Source organism: Pleurodeles waltl, chromosome 3_1 (assembly GCF_031143425.1).
Source record: "Pleurodeles waltl isolate 20211129_DDA chromosome 3_1, aPleWal1.hap1.20221129, whole genome shotgun sequence".
Classification (NCBI taxonomy): Eukaryota; Metazoa; Chordata; class Amphibia; order Caudata; family Salamandridae; genus Pleurodeles; species Pleurodeles waltl.
In genome coordinates, this window is record NC_090440.1 from 586,463,685 (window position 1) to 586,484,749 (window position 21,065).

General features: G+C 47.9%; 1 protein-coding gene across 1 annotated transcript in view; it reads left to right on the forward strand.

The window, feature by feature from the left end:
- The window catches only part of LOC138283234 (tesmin-like), a 543,145-nt gene extending 522,309 nt beyond the window's left edge, over nucleotides 1–20,836 (forward strand). Inside the window, exon 7 of the mRNA XM_069221270.1 lies at nucleotides 19,338–20,836. Within this exon, the coding sequence (XP_069077371.1) occupies nucleotides 19,338–19,445 (108 nt within the window). The 3' untranslated portion in view covers nucleotides 19,446–20,836. The remainder of the gene's footprint in view (nucleotides 1–19,337) is intronic.
- Nucleotides 20,837–21,065: the final 229 nt, after the last annotated feature.

Genomic DNA, 21,065 nt, shown 5'->3' on the forward strand with positions numbered 1-21,065 from the left:
CCCGCCTTCCTGGGCTGGAGCTGTTCAAGCAGCAGGAGGGCAGAAACCTGTCTGATGGGCGGCAGCTGTGAGAGGAGGCCTCTTTTATTGCATGGTGAGCCCCCCCCACTTTGTGCCTGATGTTGATGTGTCCTAGAAGTTGTAGTTCCCCGGGTCCCTGCTAACCAGGTTTCCTGGGCCGGAGCTCTTTCCCTAAATTTGTTGTGATGCTTCGCACAATTGGTTACACTATCAGATATCACTGTAAGTCCCTACTAAATGGGTACCCTAAGTACCCAGGGCATGGAGTATTAGGAGTAGACCCCTGAGGGCAGCAGCACTGATTGTGCCACCCTCTAGGGCCCTGCACCCAGATGCAGCCAGCACTGCCATTGCAGGCTGAGTATACTGGGGCAAACCTAAAAAGACAAACTCAACATGGCACACTCCCTGTGTGCCCTGTCCACCCTACACTGCATATGTTAGGGGTAAGTCACTCCTACCCTAAGGCAGGGTGCACCATACTATATGTAAGGGCATAGGGCATGAGGATTATGGCCCCAATGTGTCCTTGCCAAACCAGGGACATAGGCCCTTATTACAACCCTGGTGGTCGGTGATAAATCAGTGGTAATACCGCCAACAGGCCAGCGGTAACCAAAATGGAATTATGACCATGGCGGAAATCGCTCAGTCACACAGCCAAATGTAGGGATACTGCTCAGTCCTCAAATTTGCCCACTTGCTCTGGAGGGGGCAACATGCCCTGTGCGCTGTCCTGGGGAGTTCAAGGCCACAGTCTGTCATGTGGGTCGTTTGCCCACTGCTTGGTCCTGGTGAGCGCAAGGTCACGGTCTCTCAAGTGGGTGGTTTGCCCACTGCTTGGTCCTGGGGAGCGCAAGGCCACAGTCTCTCTATTGGATGGCTTTTCCACTGGTTCTGGAGGGGGCATTGTGCCCAGTGTGCTTCATCCTGGGAAGGATGGGGTGAGTGGATGGCTTCTTCCACTGGTTCTGGAGGGGGCATTGTGCCCAGTGTGCTTCATCCTGGGAAGGATGGGGTGAGTGGATGGCTTCTCCACTGGTTCTGGAGGGGGCATTGTGCCCAGTGTGCTTCATCCTGGAAAGGATGGGGTGAGTGGATGGCTTCTCCACTGGTTCTGGAGGGGGCATTGTGCCCAGTGTGCTTCATCCTGGGAAGGATGGGGTGAGTGGATGGCTTCTCCACTGGTTCTGGAGGGGGCATTGTGCCCTGTGATACAGATCTTGGAGAGTGCAAGGTCACAGTCTCTCACCTGGGTGTGGGACCCACAGGATTTGCAGGGACCAGGATGCACAACAGCCCATGGAGGCAGGACTACACACCGTCCGCTGGCAGTGATGGCTGCTCAGTGGTGGCAGCGGCGCTGCTGGCAGTGGTGGGGGAGGCTCCAGCCTTTCCCCTGCAGCCTCGGAAGGCTGTCAACTGGGGCTGGTGCTGGCAGTGGTGCTGGTGGCAGTGCTGGCAGTGATGGGGGGAGGCTCCAGCCCATCCCCTGAAGCCTTGGACGGCTGCCCACTGGGGCTGCTGCTGCTGGCAGTGGTTCTGGTGGCAGTGCTGGTGGCGGTGCTGGCATGGGGCTGGTAGCGGTGGTGGCAGTGGTAGGGGGAGGCTCCCGCCCATCCCCTGCAGCCTCGGATGGCTGCCGACTGAGGCTGCTGCTGCTGGCAGTGGTGCTGGTGGCGGTGCTGGCAGTGGTGCTGGTGGCAGTGCTGGCAGTAGTAGGGGGAGGCTCAAGCCCATCCCCTACATCCTTGGACGGCTGAACCACCATGGTTGGTGGTGGGGGCTCCGAATGAGTCCCAGCACCAGGCCTCCTGTCCTTCCTGCATGCTGGTGCAGGCCCCTTGCCCTGCCTGTCAGCAGCCGGAGATTGCCCCTTGCCCTTCCCTCCTGCAGCTGATGGTGCCTCCTTGCCCTTCCTAGACGCTGCTGGTGGCGCCTCCTTGCCCTTCCCTGTCACAGCTGGTGGTGCCTCCTTGCCCTTCCCTGTCGCAGCTGGTGGTACCTTCTTGCCCTTCCTTGAAGCACCTGGTCAGCGGAATTGCCTCATTTCCACATGTCCCTCCATGCAGGACAGGCGGACGCCATTTCGGGGGAGGGGCAGGCCATGGCACCTAACTGCATCACAGTACACATAGGCACCGTTTGGGCCTATCCAACAATATACTGTTACAGCCACAACATGCAATGCAGTTTAGTGTTTGTAAGCATGGAATACTGATCAGCTGCTCACGAATATGTGACAGAACAACTAGGTCCTAAACAACTATAGCCTAAACCACTACTGCTAAACAACTAAAAAGTCTCTACAACTAAGTACTGAACAACTACTGTCTGAACAACTATTGTGTCTGAATAACAATTGCCTGAACAACTAACTTTGATATATATTCTAAACAACTAATAAACCATAAAAACCAAAAAGAAAACCTTACCTTACAATTAGTTGTTCAGGCAATTGTTATTCAGGCACAATTGTTGTTTAGACAGTAGTTGTTCAGTACTTAGTTGTAGAGACTTTTTAGTTGTTTAGCAGTAGTGGTTCAGGCAAGTAGTGGTTTAGACCTAGTTGTTCAGGATGTTTCCCCCCTAGAGGACTTGGCAACAATGGAGGACAGTCACATTATCCTCACCCATAGACTGGGCAGGGCCACAATCACAGAGCTATGTGCCCAATTGGAGCCTGACCTGATATCTGCTATCCATCAGCCCACCGGGATCCCCCCTCTTGTGCAAGTCCTATCTGTGCTCCAATTCCTGGCAATTGGCTCCTTCCAAGTGACAGTGGGCTTGGCAGCAGGAATGTCTCAGCCAATGTTTCTCAGTAGTGCTGAGCAGAGTGTTGGCTGCCCTGATTAAACACATACACAGCTAAATCGTTTTCCCCCAGGTGGAGGATTTGGCCACAGTGAAAGCTGATTTCTATGCAATGGGACAAATCCCCAACATTATTGGGACTATTGATGGTACACATATTGCATTTGTTCACCCACCCCTCCCGGAGAAATGAACAGATGTTCAGAAATCGAAAGAGCTTTCACTCAATGAATGTGCAGATAGTGTGCCTGGCGGACCAGGTCAGTGCAAAGTATCCTGGGTCTGTGCATGATGCCTTTTTCCTGAGGAATAGCAGCATACCATATGTGATGGCTCAACTCCAGAGGCACTGGGTGTGGCTAACAGGTGAGCCCTGGTTTCCAACCAATAGGTGTTGGTGTATGGGTATGGTGTGGGCCCTAAGGGTTAGTGTGTGTCTAACAGTTGTCCCTCGATATTTGCAGGTGACTTTGGTTACCCCAACCACTCATGGCTACTGACTACTGTGAGGAATGCCAGGACAAGGGCAGAGGAACGTTACAATGAGGCACATGGGCGAACAAGAAGAATCATAGAGAGGACATTCGGCCTCCTGAAGGCCAGGTTTCGTTGCCTCCATCTAACAGGTGGCTCCCTGTACTACTCACCCAAGAAGGTCTGCCAGATCATCGTGGCATGCTGTATGTTGCACAACCTTGCCTTATGTCGCCAGGAGCCTTTTCTGATGGAGGATGAGGCTTGAGATAGCCGTGTGGCAGCAGTGGACCCTGTGGACAGTGAAGATGAGGAGGCAGAGGATGAGGATGAGGACAACAGAAGTGCAATAATACAACAATACTTCCAATGACACACAGGTAAGACACTGTAACTTCACTTTCATTGACAGTTTTGTGTTTGACATTGTCACTGGCAGCTGATTTTTCCACTTCTATGGCCACTTACTGTACTCTTTGGCATCTCTATTTTCAGATATTTGTACCCCACTATCGCTCCTGGTGCGTTGAGTGCAGCCAACTACAGGTCATTCCTATGTATACATTACTGTACAGTTGTATTGCAGTGTTTAAAGCTTGTTAAACAAATACATAGTTCAATCATTTTACAGACTCCATACTTGTATTTATTCAATTGGTGTTTATTTAAATGCCAATAAGTAGAGGGGGATGTACAATGGGCTGGGGTGATGGTGGAGGAATGTCCAGGATAGAGTCCAGTCTATGTGGATCACAGGTGCATTATCCAAGGGGGCATAGGAAGTGGAGAAATGGCAGTTGAAGGTGGACAGGGTGACATGATGGGACACAAGGGTGACAATCAGGAGAGTCTTATTTCCCGGTGGGGGTCTTGGCAATAGTCTCTGGCTTCTGCCTGGATTGCAGAGACTGTTTGCGGGGTGGTTCTCCTTCTGCAGGGGTAGGGGTCCTGGTGGCTTGTTGGTCCTGTGCCGGGGCCTCCTGTCCACTAACGGCAGCGGAGGTGAAAGACTGTTCATCGGTTTGGCTAGTGTCAGGGGCCACTGCCTCCCTCATGGTGTTGGCCATGTTTGCCAGCACCCCTGCAATGGTGACCGGGGTGGTGTTGATGTTCTTCAAGTCCTCCCTGATCCCCAGGTACTGTCCCTCCTGCAGCCGCTGGGTCTCCTGCAACTTGTCCAGTATCTGGCCCATCGTCTCCTGGGAATGGTGGTATGCTCCTAGGATCCTGGTGAGTGCCTTCTGGAGAGTCGGTTCCCTGGGCCTGTCCTCCCCCTATCGCACAGCAGTCCTCCCAGCTTCCCTGTTCTCCTGTGCCTCTGTCCCCTGAACTGTGTGCCCACTGCCACTGACCCCAGGTCCCTGATCGTCCTGTGTTTGTGGGGTGGCCTGGGGTCCCTGTAGTGGTGGACACACTGCTTATTGACGTGTCCTGGGGACAGAGGTATGGGCCCGCTGGATGGGTACTGTTCTGGTGTTTCCTGAGGGGTGAGGCTCTGTGGTGGTATGGGACTGTGCCTGGGTAACCGACTATCCAGAGGTCCCTGATGGGCCAGGTTGGTCATCCAGATCCAGGTGTCCAGAGCTGCTGTCATCACTGTGGGCCTCTTCTTGGGGGGGGTGGACTTGATGTTGCTGGCACCTCCTCTCCTGTGACGTTGGGTGGGGGACCAGTGGGGATGTACATGCAGTGTTATTGTTTCTGCGTGTGACATCTTCTGCGTTGGTGTTTTGCCCTCTATGGTTGTTATTGCTCTGGCAGCTTTGCCTTGTGTGAATAGTTATTTGGTAGGCTAGGTGATTCTCTCTAGTGTGCATGCTTTAGTGATGGGTGTCCATGCAGGTCTGTGATGGGGGTCCGTGCATTGGTGTTACATGCAGGGCTTGGGATTGGGAGGGGTGGGTTTTGATGGTGGGGTGTGTGTGAGGTGGTGGAGTGATGGGAATGAGGGTAAGGGTGGGGGTTTGTGATGGCATGCAGGTATGGGGGTGATAGTAATAGATATTTGACTTACCGGAGTCCTGTCCTTCTCCTACTCCTGCCAGGCCCCCAGGATGCATGATTGCCAAGACTTGCTCCTCCCATGTTATTAGTTGTGGGGGAGGAGGGTGGAGGTCCACCGCCAGTCCTCTGTACAGCTAGTTGGTGTCTTGCTGCTGTGGAACACACCTTCCCCCGTAGGTCATTCCACCTCTTCCTGATGTCATCCCTTGTTCTGGGGTGCTGTCCCACGGTGTTGACCATTTCCACGATTGTCCGCCATGGCTCCATCTTCCTTGCAGTGGATGTCTGCTGCACCTGTGATCCGAATAGCTGTGGCTCTCCCCCGATGATTTTCTCCACCATGACCCTTAGCTCCTCCTCTGAGAACCTGGGGTGTTGTTGTCATGCCATGGGTGTAGTGTGAGTGTGATGTATGGTGCGTGGATGGTGTGTAGGTGATGGTGGTGTGTGGCTGTGGTCTTGTCTGTGGTCTTGCTATCTCTCTTGTGGCAATTGTTTTTAGTCGTAAAGGGTTGTGGGTAGTGTGGGTGTGTGTTTTATAGTGGTGTGGGTGTGGTGTGTGCATGGGTGTCAGGTTTGTTTTTCAAATGGTCCAATGTAGTGTTGTTTGTATGTGTGTGTGTATTTTGAGCGCAGCGGTATGTACCACCAATGGTTTAGCGCCATTGAATGTCCGCTGCGGTGATTCGTGGGTCATAATGCTGTGGGCGTAGTTCTGTTGTTGTAACGGTGTGGGTTTTGTTACCGCCAGTTTATCACTGACCTTTGGACTGGCAGACTTGTGTGTGTGGCTGTATATTGACGGATTGCTATGTCTGTGTCATAATATTGTTAGCGTAATCCGCTGCGGCGGCGGTATGTTGGCGGCAGTCCGCATGGCGGTAAGCGGTACTTACTGCCAATGTCATAATGAGGGTCATAGTGAGTGAACAGAGCAACCATATAAAGTACGTGTACTGGACACTGGTCAAACACGAGTTCCCCAGTTACACGATGGGCACTCTGCACCCTGGGTTGTTTGGTATTGAACAACTCAGAATGTTAAATCCAAACTGGTACAATATTGGATTTAACCTAAAGTGTACCCAGGGGTCACCTTGGAGGTGCCCCCTGCAAAAGCTATCCTAACTGGCATAGTTACTGACTGGTTCCATCCAGCATGCCACTTTCAGACAGCCAATATACAAATCTGGGGGAGTGCCCTGGCTCTGTGATTTGTAAAACAATCCCCTTCCTGGGTGGTGGAGCAAACACCCCCTCCCTAAGGAATGTGCACTCTCCTGACAGTGAGCTTCAAAGTACTACCACCCTTCGCCCTTGAAACTCGTGCCTCCAGGCCTGCTGCTAGCAGCAGATGGCTTCCCTCTTTGTCAATCCCCACTTTTGGCAGGAGCAAAGGCGGGAAACCACACAATGGGTAGGAGGAGGTGTCTTAGTGAGCATGCACCTCACCTAGGGGCTTGCAGGCAAAGTGGACCCCCCATTTCATTTTCCTCCATGTTGGATGGCAGGAAAATAGCCAGTGAGGTTTAGGGAAGTGACCCTTCCCACAGGAAGTGGTCACTGTAGTAGGTGCAGCCACCCAAGGATAAGTGTCCCATTGAACACCTCAAGGTTCCCCCTAAAACGCCCACTAAATTCAATATTCGGCGCGCACTCCTAGACCAAGAAAGCAGATTTGTCTGGAAGAAAAAAGAAGACAGCACCAGAGAACACGACAGGACGAGAGCAGAGGACCTGCTGCACTAGAAGAGGCTCCAAGACCACTGCTTGCTGAACCAGAGTCCCGACAATCACCGCTGCAGAGGAGCTTACCACTGGACTGATCTCAAAAGACCCCGAGGACCTCCAGGCTTCGCAAATAGCCAAAGATCTCCTGCCAGAGTGGAGGCACCACTCAAGTAACTAAAGAAACCTACAAGGAACCAGCAAACAGGTGAGGGTCACTTCACTAACCGGACGTTATCTCCGCAACTGGAGATTGGAGCCAGACCTAACAACACACGAACAGCCAGGATGAGACCCACAAGTGTGCCAACTTTGGTGGCACAGCACTTTCTCGTGGCCGAGTTTTGCCAATACCCCAGGTGCTGGTTAGTGCACATCGGACACCACTAAAAACAGCTCACCCAGAGATGCAAGTGGACCAGGAGGAAGCCCCAGTGGAGGGACTTCAGAGACACCCAAGACCTCCCACCAGAGCACCCTCGTTGTTCTACCAAGCCCCCAAAAGAAGACTTATCTCCAGCTCCAAAGGGCCCCATTGCGCACAGCATCCAGGACCTCCAATTCGCCAAGCATCTGGCCGCCCTGAGCCCTGCATCGCGGAACCTGCTGTGTGCCCCGGGTCCCTAACCCATTGCAAGCTCAACAGCCCAAGGGGACCCAAAAGCACCTCCTTTAAATCTGCCAACCAGGTCCTTTTCCATGTGGCCCCTCCAAGTGGCCCTATGCCTGTCCCAAGAGACTTTCCAGCACTGCTCCCACCGGAATCAGGAGCCGCCCTAGACTCTCCGGCTGACACGATGTGCCCTATGACCTCATCAGCCATTCTGAAAAAGAAAAGACTGGTAACTCACCTATGTGATTTTATATGCATTTTACTAGGTGGCCTTCCATTGATTTCTATGATGCGTAATTACGCACAGAAAGACTAACTTTAATAAAAGTTTGAAAAATCATAACTCAAAAAGTACTTAACATATCGTAAAGATCTTTATCTTAAAAATTATATAAAATTCTGAAGTAATTTTTATAAATTCTGGTCTCAAGTTACTCATTGACTGTGTGTGGTGCATGATTGGATTTGTGAGTACAACAAATGCTTAGCACATCTCCTGGATTAGCCTAACTGCTCGACCAGCTACCTTAAAAATTGGAACATTAGGTGGTCTAATTTGTACCTCTGGAAACCAACGTGTGGTTGCCTGGACCCCCTGCACAGTGTGGCTGATTTTGCTCACTACATAGGGAACCAGTCGCCTACATTTGGTGTATCAGTGGTGGTATAAAGACTTTGCATTTGCTGATGCCACTTTCTCAATTGTGTGAACACATGAATAACTCTATAAATTGTCTTTAGATAATTATTTTTGATTTTCTAATTGACTAACAATTTTTTTACAAGTTTTTAAAATAATTGTTAGGGCCCTGGTTAGGTCCCTACAACTGTAGAAAATGTTTTATAAGTCTTTGCTTTAGTTGGTTATCCAAAAAGGGGAATTTTAAATTCTAAAAAGGTCCCAACTTTAATAAGATAAAAATGTCAGTAGTAGAGTCCAGAACCCAGGACCTCAACCTGGAACCTTACAAGGCATATAGCTATGACCCATTAAGGAGGCTCTGCAACCTGTACAAGATTCAAAATGGAAAAGGCCCCAACACAGAGAAACTTAGGTTTCTGGTGACCCGGTATGAAAAAGATCATCCTCCACCTGATAATGATGATGAGCCAGCTGAGGTGGATGAAGCTCTTGTGGATAATGGGGATGAGGGTAGCTCCTCTTCTCTCAGAAGCCCTAGAGCACCCGCAGACACAGACCTAGACATAGCCAGGCTGACCGAAAGACTGGCTTTAGAGAGTCAGCTTTTGGAAATAGAGAAACAAATAAAAGAGTTGGGCTTGGCACCCTGCTCTGGTGGCAGCATTCCCATTTAGAAAGAAAGAGATTTCAACATCAAACTCCCAAAAGGAGTTGTCCCTCCCTCCTTTACTGAAGGGGATGATATAGTGAAATGGTTTTCTGCCTTTGAAAGAGCCTGCACTTATGTCAGAGTTATTCTCAGGATAGTGCAGGGATAGGCTCCTGACACTAAATGAGAAAGATTCTAAATCTTATGACCTCATGAAGGGTACCCTGATTGAGGGCTTTGGATTTACAACTGAAGAGTACAGGATAATGTTCAGGGAGGCTCGAAGATCCCGGAGCCAGACCTAGGTTGACTTTGTGGACTATTCAGTAAAAATGCTGGGTGGTTGGTTAGCTGGGAACAAGGTACAAGATTATGGTGGGCTGTACAGTTTGTGAAAGAGCATCTTTTGAGTAATTGTTCCAATGACAGGCTACGTCAACATCTGGTAGACCGGGTCCACTTTCTCCTCAAGAGGTGAGGAGGAGGGCAGACCATTGGGTCAAAAGAAGGGTGACCAATACTAACTCTGGTGGGGGAGACCAAAAGAAAGAGGTCAAAATGAAAGTCCTGCATCATACCAGAGGGGTGTCAAGAAACCCCAGATTCCGTTACACACAATTCAACTACACACACCAAACATACCTATCACCAGCCAGGATCAAACGCATGTTCCCAGGTTTAGACCCAATTTGCCCTAGATGTAATGCCCCATCTGCACATTTCTTCCACATGGTCTGGGAATGTCCTAAAGTACAAAAGGAGTGGAGCGGAGTGGTGGAAGTAACTACAGAACTGACGGGTATTGCATTGGCAGTTGATCCCAAGTCCTGTCTATTAGGGCTGAGAACAAGAGATAAGACATATAGGCCCTCATTCTGACCTTGGCGGGCGGCAGAGGCCGCCCGCCAAAGTCCCGCCGTCAGGTTACCGTTCTGCGGTCGAAAGACCGCGGCGGTAATTCTGACTTTCCCGCTGGGCTGGCGGGCGGCCCCAGCGGGAAAGAGGCTTCCACGATGAAGCCGGCTCGGAATCGAGCCGGCGGAGTGGAAGCTGTGCGACGGGTGCAGTTGCACCCGTCGCGTATTTCACTGTCTGCGCAGCAGACAGTGAAATACATTTAGGGGCCCTCTTACGGGGGCCCCTGCAATGCCCATGCCAGTGGCATGGGCACTGCAGGGGCCCCCAGGGGCCCCGCGACCCCCCCTACCGCCATCCGGTTCCCGGCGGTCGGACCGCCGGGATCTGGATGGCGGTAGGGGGGGTCGGAATCCCCTCGGCGGCGCAGCAAGCTGCGCTGCCTTGGAGGATTCAATGGGGCGGCGGTACACTGGCGGGAGACCGCCAGTGTTGCCGGTGCGACCGCGGCTTTACCGCCGCGGTCGGAATCCCCATTGGAGCACCGCCGGCCTGTCGGGGGTGCTCCCGCGGTCCTCCGCCCTGGCGGTCTTTGACCGCCAGGGTCAGAATGACCGCCATAGACATCTACATAAGTTTGCAGACCTAGCATACGTGATGTACAAAAGATTGATAGCCTGGCACACCCTGACATTACGAACAGAATATCAGGTACTAAGGAAATTAGCGCGGGAGGGCCAACAACACACAGGATGTGAAGCCTGGGAAATGTTAGTAGCCAGACTAGAGGCCAAAAATGACGAGAAGCCACCATGAATAGGGCAATATCACAGCGTTAGCCACAACCAGATAGCACCAGACCACTTCCAACACAATAAAGTAATCAGTAGCGTCATACAACGCCAGACCAGCACGCGCTTTCTCTCACCTCCCACAGTCGCTACTGCCTGCGTCAGCTAACAGGAGCAGAGCAAACACTCAGAATACACAAAACAAACGCAAACCCAACACACATTACAAATAGGAGCCAGACCGGCATCCCAAACTACCCCAAACAAATAAAGTAAGAGCCAGCAGGGAACAGGGCAACAATGCAGCCACACGAGGGGCCACCACACACCAAAAAATAAGACTCATCAGCCACACACCGCAGATAAAGATACTGGAAGGGAAAATAAGACCTAAGTTGTGTTTATTTTGTTTTGTTTGAATGTAAAAGTTACACCAGATCATCCAAATCCTGCCAATGCATGCAAAAGATAAGGTATTCAGATCTGTAATGAAAATTCAATAAAAATATTACAAAAAAAAAAAAAAAGAAAGAGGTCAAAAAGCCCCCCCAAGGGAATGGTGGGAGCCAGGGTAAAAACAACAAAGAGTCTTCTCAAGGGCCCCAAAAATCTGCACAGGAGGGTGTGCCCAGGGACTACTTACAGTCCAGGGGCAGGCACAAAGGGGAACACTTTGACCAGAGCAAGGCTTGGTGCCAAGATTGCAGGACCAAAGGGCACCAAACTGGAGATTATGGCTGTAAAAACAAAAAAAGCTGCCTCTAGTCAACTTGCAGTAAATGCAGTTGCCAATATCCAGGTGGGGTCAGAGGTGTGGCCTGACCATGTCAGTGTCCCCACAGAGGCAACATTAGTCACTGAGGGTGGGGTAGATTTATCCTGTGCTGCCCGGCCAAGTAACATGAAAAAATACATGCAGCATCCTGTGATTAATGGGGAGAAAACAGAAGCCTTGAGGGATACAGGGTGCTAGTATCAACATGGTATCTCAGCACCTGGTTCCCTCAACTCAGTTCCTGGTAGGGAGGTCTTATCCTGTCACCAATGCTGACAGTGAGACCAAGTTCCACCCCATGGCGATGGTAAACTTTGAATGGGGAGGAGTAGCAGGGCAAAAATAAGCGGTTGTGTCCTCATCCATCCCTGGAGATTGCCTACTTGGTAATGACCTGGAGCATTTCCCCTGGGCTGAGGTAGAGCTAAAGACCCATGCAGCAATGCTCGGGATCCCCGAGTGTGCTTGTGTCAAGACTAGGGCACAGAGCAAACTTCAGTGAGAGAAAGGAGATCTGGATCCTGAAATAGTGGACCAGCCTTCCAAGAGAAAAGGCAAGAAGACTAGGGGACCAGCTTCAAAACAGATGCCAAGACAGGAGCCCCTCTTTTCAGGAGGAAGAGTCACCCACCTTAGATGGAACTGAGCCTGAAGAGCTTGGGCTTTACCACCCAGAGCTCTTGGGCCCAGGGTGACTCTCTAGGGAACATCTATGCCAGGGACAAAGAGAGTGTCCCACGTGTGAAGGCCTGAGGCAGCAACCACTTCTACTGTCCGGGTATGTTATAAAAAGTAAAGGACTTTTATCAGTTTTGTCCCTCATGTCAAGCCAGTGGCAATGCAGGTGGGCACTTAAAGATCCCCTTAATACCACTTCTTGTGGTTGGGGTTCCCTTTGAAAGGGTAGGGGTTGACATTGTTGGCCCCCTTGACCCTCCAACAGCATCAGGACATGATATATCTTAGTGGTAGTGAAGCATACTACTAGGTATCCTGAGGCTATTCCCCTTAGGACAACCTGCAGTTGCCAAGGCCCTCCGGGGTATCTTTACCAGGGTTGGGTTCCCTAAGGAGATAGTATCAGACAGGGGGTCAAACTTCATGTCTGCCTACTTAAAACACACGTGGCAGGAATGTGGATTGACTTATAAATTCACTACCCCATACCATCCACACAAAAATGGGCTGGTAGAAAGGTTCCACCAGACCCCTAAAAGGCATGATTGGAGGACTCCCTGAAAAACTCAGAAGGAGATGGAATGTCCTACTTTCTTCCATGCTGTTTTCCTTTAGGGAAGTGCCACAAAAGGGAGTAGATTTTTCTCCTTTTGAACTTCCGTTTGGGCACCCTCTTACGAGACCACTGAGTCTTGTAAGGGAAGGCTGGGAGTGAACTCTCAATGAGGCCAAACCGGATATTGTGGACTATGTGCTTGGTCTCGTTCTAGAATGGCTGAGTACATGGAGAAAGCCAGCAAATATCTTCAGGCCAGCCAAGAGCGTCAAAAGTTTTGGTATGACCAAAAAGCTGCTATGGTGGAGTTCCAACCAGGGCAGACAGTTTGGGTGTTGGAGCTGTTACTCCAAGGGCCCTCCAGGACAAATGGTCTGGCCCTTACCCATTCTTGAAAGAAAAGGGGAGTTCACTTACCTAGTGGGCCTAGGCCATTGCAAGAACCCCAAAAGAATCATACATGTCAACCGCTGTAGGAGGCGGGCCTGGTGTGTAGTGGGTACCTATGATACTTACTCCTTATACCAGGTCTAGTTATCCCTTATTAATGAAATGTAGTCAGTGTCTAGAAGCCAGGCTCTCTAGAGGTAGCTGTGGATGAGCAACCAAGGCTTATCTAGGAGACATATAAAGCTCATGCAATACCACTGAAGTGACACATTACTCAAACACATGAAAGAAAATACTCGGTGTTACAAAAATAAAGGTACTTTATTTTGATGACACAAATACCAAAAATACCATAGAGACTATACTCCTTTAGGGGATAAGTAATACACAAATTATATACACTAGTATACAGAAACAGCCATAAAAACAGTTAAAAAACAGTGCAGTTAGTGAAAATCACAATAGTTAGAAATGGGCCTGGGGCTACACAAACCATATACTAAGAAAGTCAAATGCGAAAGTCTGTCTCCCACCTAGGCAACTGTAGTGTTTAGAGTGGGGCTGAGAGTATTAGAAAACCCCAAAGGTAAGTACTAGAACCCACCCCAGTGACCAGGAAAGCAGGAGTAAATCACAGTAACTTTCCCAGAACACACTCAGAAACGTGAAGAAGAATTATGCAAAACCCAGAAGAGACTGAAAGACACCAAGAGTGGATTCCTGGACAAGAAGACCTGTGGAAGAAGAAGAGGAGCAAGTCCAAGAAGCACAGAAGAGTCCAAGAAGAGCAGGAGCCACTGCTAACCTGGATGATGGTGGAAAAGGAGAACCACTGGTGAAGAAGAAAAGTCAGCACTGCACCCAAGAAGACGAAGTCAGGTTCCTGGAGGATGCAAGTGATGTCCCTCGCCGGATGGAGGACTGAAGTCTGGTTTGCATCGTCGTAGTCTGCCAGCAAGCCTTGGCACAAGCAAAGATTGCGCTTTGCGGAAAATGGTGCTGCCCGGGACTAGGAAGGACCACCTAGGCTCTACCCAGGAGGGGGAGCCTGAGGAGCCCCTCAGCAGGACTTGGAGGAAGGATGCCAACGAGCCTTTGTAGCTGCAAAACACGCGGTGCATGGGAGTACCGTCTTGCGTGGGGAGGCAAGCTCTTACCTCCACCAAAGTTGGACAGTTGGCCACTTTGCATGGGCTTCCCATGGATGGCATAATACATGCTACAGCCCATGGGGATCCCCTGCTACCCCAATGCCCTGGGTACCTGCGTACCATATACTAAGGACTTACATGGGGGCACCAGTATGACAAATGTGGGTTGAAAATTGTACAAGTTACCAAGTTAGAAGGGAGAGAGCATAATCACTGGGGTACTGGCTAGCAGGATCCCAGAGAACACAGTCAAACACACTGACAACAGGCAGAAAATGGGGGTAACCATGCCAAGAAGGAGGGTACTTTCCTACACAACCCCCCACCCCAAACAAAGGACAAAAAGGCTAACCTTGCCCAGATGAGTCTTCATTGTCTAAGTGGAAATATCTGGAGAGACCATCTGCATTATAGTGTGATTACTCCAAGGTGTATGTTCCACTGTATAATCTATTCCCTATGGGGATATGGATCACCTTAACAGTATGGGAGTTTCTCCATTCATCTGTTTTACCATAGAAGAGACTTGTGGTCTTTCTGAGCAAGGAAGTGAGTGCCAAAGAGGGTTGACCTCAGCTTCTTCAAGGCCCAGACCACAGCAAAGGCCTCCCTTTCCATGGCTGACCAACGCCTTTCCCTGGGGGTCAAACTTCTGCTTATAAAAACGTCTGGTTGGTTGTAGGAAAGTACCATCTTTTTTGGGATGTTCCCCCCAATTTCTGCCTGTTTGTCAGTGTGTTTTGCCTGTCTCACTGGGATATTGCTAGCCAGGACCCCAAAGCTCATAGTTTGTGGCCTATATGTGTTGTCAGTATGCTTGACTGTGTCACTGGAGTTCTGCTAATCAGAACTCCAGTGCTTATGCTCTCTCTATGTACCAAATTTGTCACTATAGTTTAATAACTCCATATTTCAATTCTGATTGGCACACTGGACCCCCCATATAAGTTCCTAGTATATTGTACCTAGGTACTCAGACCATTGGGGTTCCAGGAGATCCTTATGGGCTGCAGCATTTCTTTGCCACCCATAGGTTTAAAGCTCATACAAACCTTTCTTCAGGACTGCCACTGCAGTCTGAGTGAAATAGTGCACAGACTATTTCCCAGCCATTTTTCACTGCACCAGGTAACTTATAAGTCGCCTATATGTCTAACCTTCAGTTACTGAAGGCTAGGTGCAAAGTTACTGTGTGTGAGGGCACCCTTGCACTAGCAAAGGTGCTCCCACGTTGTCAAGGGCCAATTCCCCGGACTTCATGAGTGTGGGGACACCATTATAAGCGTGCCCTATATATATGTCAATACATATATGTAGCTTCACAATGGTAACTCCGAATATGGCCATGTGAGGTGTCTAAGGTCATGTAATTGACCCCCCCAATCCAAATCTGGTATTGGCAGGCCAATCCCATGCACACTGGGGGCTCCAGCATGGACCCCCAGTACTGCCAAACCAGCTATCTGAGGTCTCCACTGCAGCCCCAGCTGCTGCCACCTCACAGACATGTTTCTGCCCTCCTGGCGATTGAGCAGCTCAATCCCAGGAAGGCAGAACTATGCATTTCCTTTAGGAGAGGGGTGTTACAAATTGAGAGAGTCCCATGATCCTGGCCTTGAGAGTCTTCTTAAACCTGTCTACCAAACCATTGATTTGGGGGGTGGTAAGGAGTGGTGAACAAGTAAGTTACACCACATTCCTTCCACAATGCCTTAAGGTGTGCAGACAACAAGTTGGTGCCTCTGTCTGATCCCACCTCTATAGGAAAGCTTACTCTTGAGAAAATTCCCAGGAGGGCTTTTGCCACTGCAGGAGCTGTAGTGGTCCTTATAGGAACAGCTTCTCGGTACCTGGTGGCATGGTCCACCACCACCAGTACAAACCTGTTCCCAGAGGCTGTGGGTGGGTCTAGGGAGCCAACAATATCCACCCCAACCCTCTCAAAGGGAACCACAGGCAGTGGAATTAAGGGGGTCTTTGGGGTGTGCTTTCAACATGCTAATCTCCTTTTAGGAACCTTGCATAGTGAAATAATAAATGTCTTCTTTGTATTAAGAAGTGCATTCCAGAGATTTTTGTCAGCTCGGTCATTAGTGAAAAGCAAAACATGTTGGCGTAGATCGGACAGTCTAAATGAGAAGTTGGAGGTTGAGTGTGCATGATTTAAAAGTGTAAATATGTTTTTATTTTGAGAGTTAAAGGAAGCACCGCAAACCATGTTTGAAAATGCATGTGAAATTAAAATGCCTTATGATGTCTTGGCAAATGTGTTTTCTTGTTTATCAGGACTTTCTAAATTTTGGGTGCTTAGATAAAACAAAAGTATTGAATGTGTTTACATGTTTAAAAAAAGTGCTTTTTGAATGGAATGATGTAACTTTTGTTCTTGACAGGAGGGTTTGGATACTTTTGTCTGCTTACAGAAAAATGAGAAAAGGAAACAGTTAGAATAAGAAACTGAGAACATAGCTTGACCAAAATTAATTATTACAGGATAAAGCTGTAATCTACCAAGCTGTCACAGGGGAATCTGACTTTTCACATCCCAGTAATGAGGAGGTTAAAAAAGGCGGGCCGATGTGAGCTGCATGAGCAGAACGTAGTTCGTGCACAGCAAATATTTGGATGAAAAATACAGAGTAGCCCACAGTTTTTGGCAGGAGTTGAAATGCATTCTTTAAAATATTACACCCAGCAAGATGTTGAGGATGTTAACGACATATTCAAACAACTTTTGCAGAGAACGATGTGTACAATTAATTCAGGCAAGACACAGGGACTATCGCAAAATGTGCAGTTTCTAGGATTTCAGTGAAATCAAGATGTTGTTACAGGTAAAACAAATGATTTTGGAGTTTGCTACTCCTCGCACTAAGCAAGAAACACAGGGTTTCGTGGGATTGTTTGATTTTTGGAAACAGCATGACCCTCATCTGAGTAAAATCTTAACCGTTTGGTACAAAGTAACAAGAAAAAAACACATGAGTTTAATGGGGTGAAGAGCAACAGTATGCTTTTGATTGGGCAAATTAAATAATTCAACAGACTTTAGACTTGTGGCCAGTGCAAGAGGGAGACATTGAGTTACATGTAACTGTTCAGGGACTTTAAGCCAGATATATCAAGAGTTTTTGCATTCGCAAATGGCCGTTTGCGAATGCAGAAATGCCTTTCAGTATGTATGAAAGGCATTCGCTATGCAATTTTAAGGAATCGCTAAAATAGCAATTCCTTAAAATTGCAAGCCCGTTTAGAGAATCGCAAATTGCGATTCTCTAAATAAGAAATCACAAATAAGGAATCCTTATTTGCGATTTCTTAAGCATGTGTATCAAGCTTTTCCTTAAAGCAAACTGGGCATTAAGGAATCGCAATTACTGTGTGCAAAATTTAAAAATGTATTAAAAATACATTTTAAAAACTGACCTGTAACGCACACATGCCCCTTTGGCACCTTAAATGTCCTAAATTATTTTTTTGGGGTGCAGCAGAGGGGGCCTTAGGCTCTGAGAACCCTGGGGTTTGCATTTCCCAAATTGCGAATTCCAGTTAGGAATTTGCAATTTGGGAAATGCGAAAAATTCGCAAATATGGGCCTACAGGCCCATAGGTGCGAATGGGGTCTGTATCTCAATTTGCGATTCGGTAATAGCATTTACGATTTTTAAGAAATCGCTATTACCAATTCGCAAATATGATACATACCATTTGGTGACTCAGAAATAGCGATTTATTAAAAATGGCAATTACCAAATCGCAAAAGGGTTAGATGATACATCTGGCCCTATATGCAAATTGGAGTATGTGGCAAAAACAGGGGAGGACGAGGGTGCCCCTAGGATTTTGGACTAGAAAACTACCTGACTCTCGGGAGCGCTATACTCCTTTTAAAAAACAGCTTTTGGCCTGTTATTGGGCTCTAGTGGATACTGAGCAAATAACACTAGGTCATAATGTAATTCTGATGCCTGAAATGCCAGTCATGTAGTGAGTGATGAGTTTACTTACATCTCACCGAATAGGACATGCACAAGAGGCTAGTATCATACGCTGGAAATGGTACATACAAGACAGGGCTCGAGTAGGACTGGCAGGCACTGCAGCCCTACATGAACAGGTGTCACAAGCTCCTGTACAGGATGAAGAGAGGGTGCAGGAGGTACCACAGGTAAGAGAGTCACCAGTGAGATGGGGTGTGCCATTTGAATCCTTGTCCTCTGAGGATAGGAAGTATGTTTGGTTCACTAATGGTTCATCCAAATACGTGGGTCCAAATTACATTGGAAAGCAGTGTCATACAACCCAGTTACTAAAAAGTTGTTGACCACCACAAGAGAAGGAAAAAGTAGCCAATATGCAGAGCTGTACGCTGTGTATCAAGCTGTGAAGCAAGAGCTGCTTGAGACTTGTCATATTTACACTGATTCTTGGTCCACTGCCAATGGATTAGCCATTTGGCTTCCCACATGGCCTGCACATAACTGGTTTGTGGCAGGAAATTTGGAAAATGTTAGAACAGAGTAAAGTCATAGATGCTCATTGTCCCATTGACTCACTGGAACGCTGGTTCAATTCACTTGCAGACGACAAAGCCAAAATTTCAGAGGCAGAAGTAGCAACCCAGAATTTTGACTTGGTAGGGATGGCTAAATGGGCACACCAGAAATGTGGACACCTGGGAGAAAAAGCCACTTACATGTGGGCAGAGACTAGAGGGATGCACATTCCCCTAGATTTGATCAAAACTGTGTTTTTGCAATGTCCTATTTGTCAGCACACACAGCACAGAGATCTGTCCCACAATCAAAGATCAATTGGGGAGAGGAAAGTTACCAGGACAGATAGAAATCAAAGCTATTCTGTTAAATAGTGGAGAAGCTGATTTATTCATACAGATTGGAGACAGAATTGTCCAACTTGTCATACGTTCAGTGTATGGAGGATTGGTGAGGAAGGGGACTGCCCCAGACTTTCTAACAGTGCAAGGAAAGGGAAGATGTGAATCAGCTTATAAAACCCCCAGTGCTAAGGTGTGGGTTGAATCCCCAAATGGCCCTCCAGAACCTGCTGAAATCATAGCAAAGGGCCCCAATAATGTCCTGCTGATTATAAAACAAGGAAAGGACATATGGGAGCACATTTCAGATGAGAAATGTTATTTGCAAGAAAAATCATACTTGTTTCTTTTACAGATCATACTACGACTTGCCACTGACCATGAGTGTGCTGTGTGGTCTCCCTTCGAGCGTTTGCATGTGGGGTCGGGGGAAGGACAGCACCCCCAACTTGAACCTGATTGATCACCATTGTGCAACACTCCTGCTGCTTTTAAAGTACAAAACCTATGGATCCATTTAGCGCTAATTGTGCTTCACAGATCAAAGTTCTGCATGAGAACAATGCAGAGTACCATGGATGTTCTGTCAACCTGTTTGATTTCATTTTTCCTTGAACTAACCCATGGCTTGTTATCATCTGATGACTGCTGCCAGTCTTATTAAGCAAAGTTGCCAGTTGGCTGACTATTCTCGTATGGGAACACTTATATTCCAGCAAACATTACAGGTGGACCATGTACCATTACATGATTAGACCTCATGATGTTTCCATCTAATTCTATACCAACTTGCTATCCTAGAGACACTATTCAATCAGTTATTATCCCAATCAGAATATATAAGCTTCAGTCTTTTCATTGTATGTGTGTCTGGTTTAACTGTTTAGAAGATCAATACGTTGATCCACTTCCATTGCTTTATAGTGATTGCTTTTATCATTTCATTATGTTGCTGTGTACAATATATACCTGATTTGCTTGTAATGTTTTTTTAAAAGAGAAAAAGAAGTAAGAGAGAAGTTGATTTTCAATCTGTAGTTTACACTGAGTCATTGATCAAAGGGTGGAATGTAGTGAAATGTGTGTTTTGACCACTGACTTCGTGTTGCACCACTTTGCATTTGGCCTAGCTGCCCGCCGTTACATCAGTGTTCACCAGTTATAGTTTACATTTTGTATTCAGTTTAGCCTTAGATTCATTCTGCCTATTGACTTTATCGTAGCATTAGAGACTGCCATGTTAAATGGTGCCAGGGATTTTCCACATTGTAAACTGTGCATTCTGTCTTGTTTTCGTGCTTTTTTTGTCACCAAGGGCTTTGATTGATAAGGATGTACTCAGACGGCAGGGAACGGCCTTGTTTTGACTTGACATCTTGGGATTGTGGCCTAACCCCAGCGTGTTATTTTCAAAGCATATCTAAACTAACCAGCATGTTTGAATCGCAAAATGAGGGTTTTTTCCAAAAAGCTCCTTTGGTCTTTTAAGATATAAAAAGACCCAGTGCGACAGTGAGGGTTGGAGTGGCCTCAATCAGGGTTCAGATGTCGAATGCCTGATATAGAGTTCCCGTGAGGGTGGAGACCTCTCTTTCTCTCAGTCGAACAGGGTCATCGGCTTGCTGGCATGAGAAAGATGAAACACCTGACAGGCCCTGCGGTGATGCATTTTTAATTAATTATTTGCTTTGCATTATAATATAGATACATATATTTGACCTGTATATTGCAGTGGAGAATCATTTTGGTATGTTTCCATTTCATTGTTGTGACTGTTTTTAAACGTGTGCTTTCAACATGCTAATCTCCTTTTAGGAACCTCGCATAGTGAAATAATAAATGTCTTCTTTGAATTAAGAAGTGCATTCCAGAGATTTTTGTCAGCTCGGTCATTAGTGAAAAGCGAAACAAGGAGCGCAAACATATACTAAAAAAATGGAATGCAAACACAGGGTCCCCACCTAGGTAAGTGGAATGTGTAGAGGGGAGCTGGGGGTATTAGGAAACCCCACAGGTAAGTACCACAGTGCCCCCTAGCAACCTGGAGGAAAGGAGTAAATTACTAGATTTTCCCCAAACCATC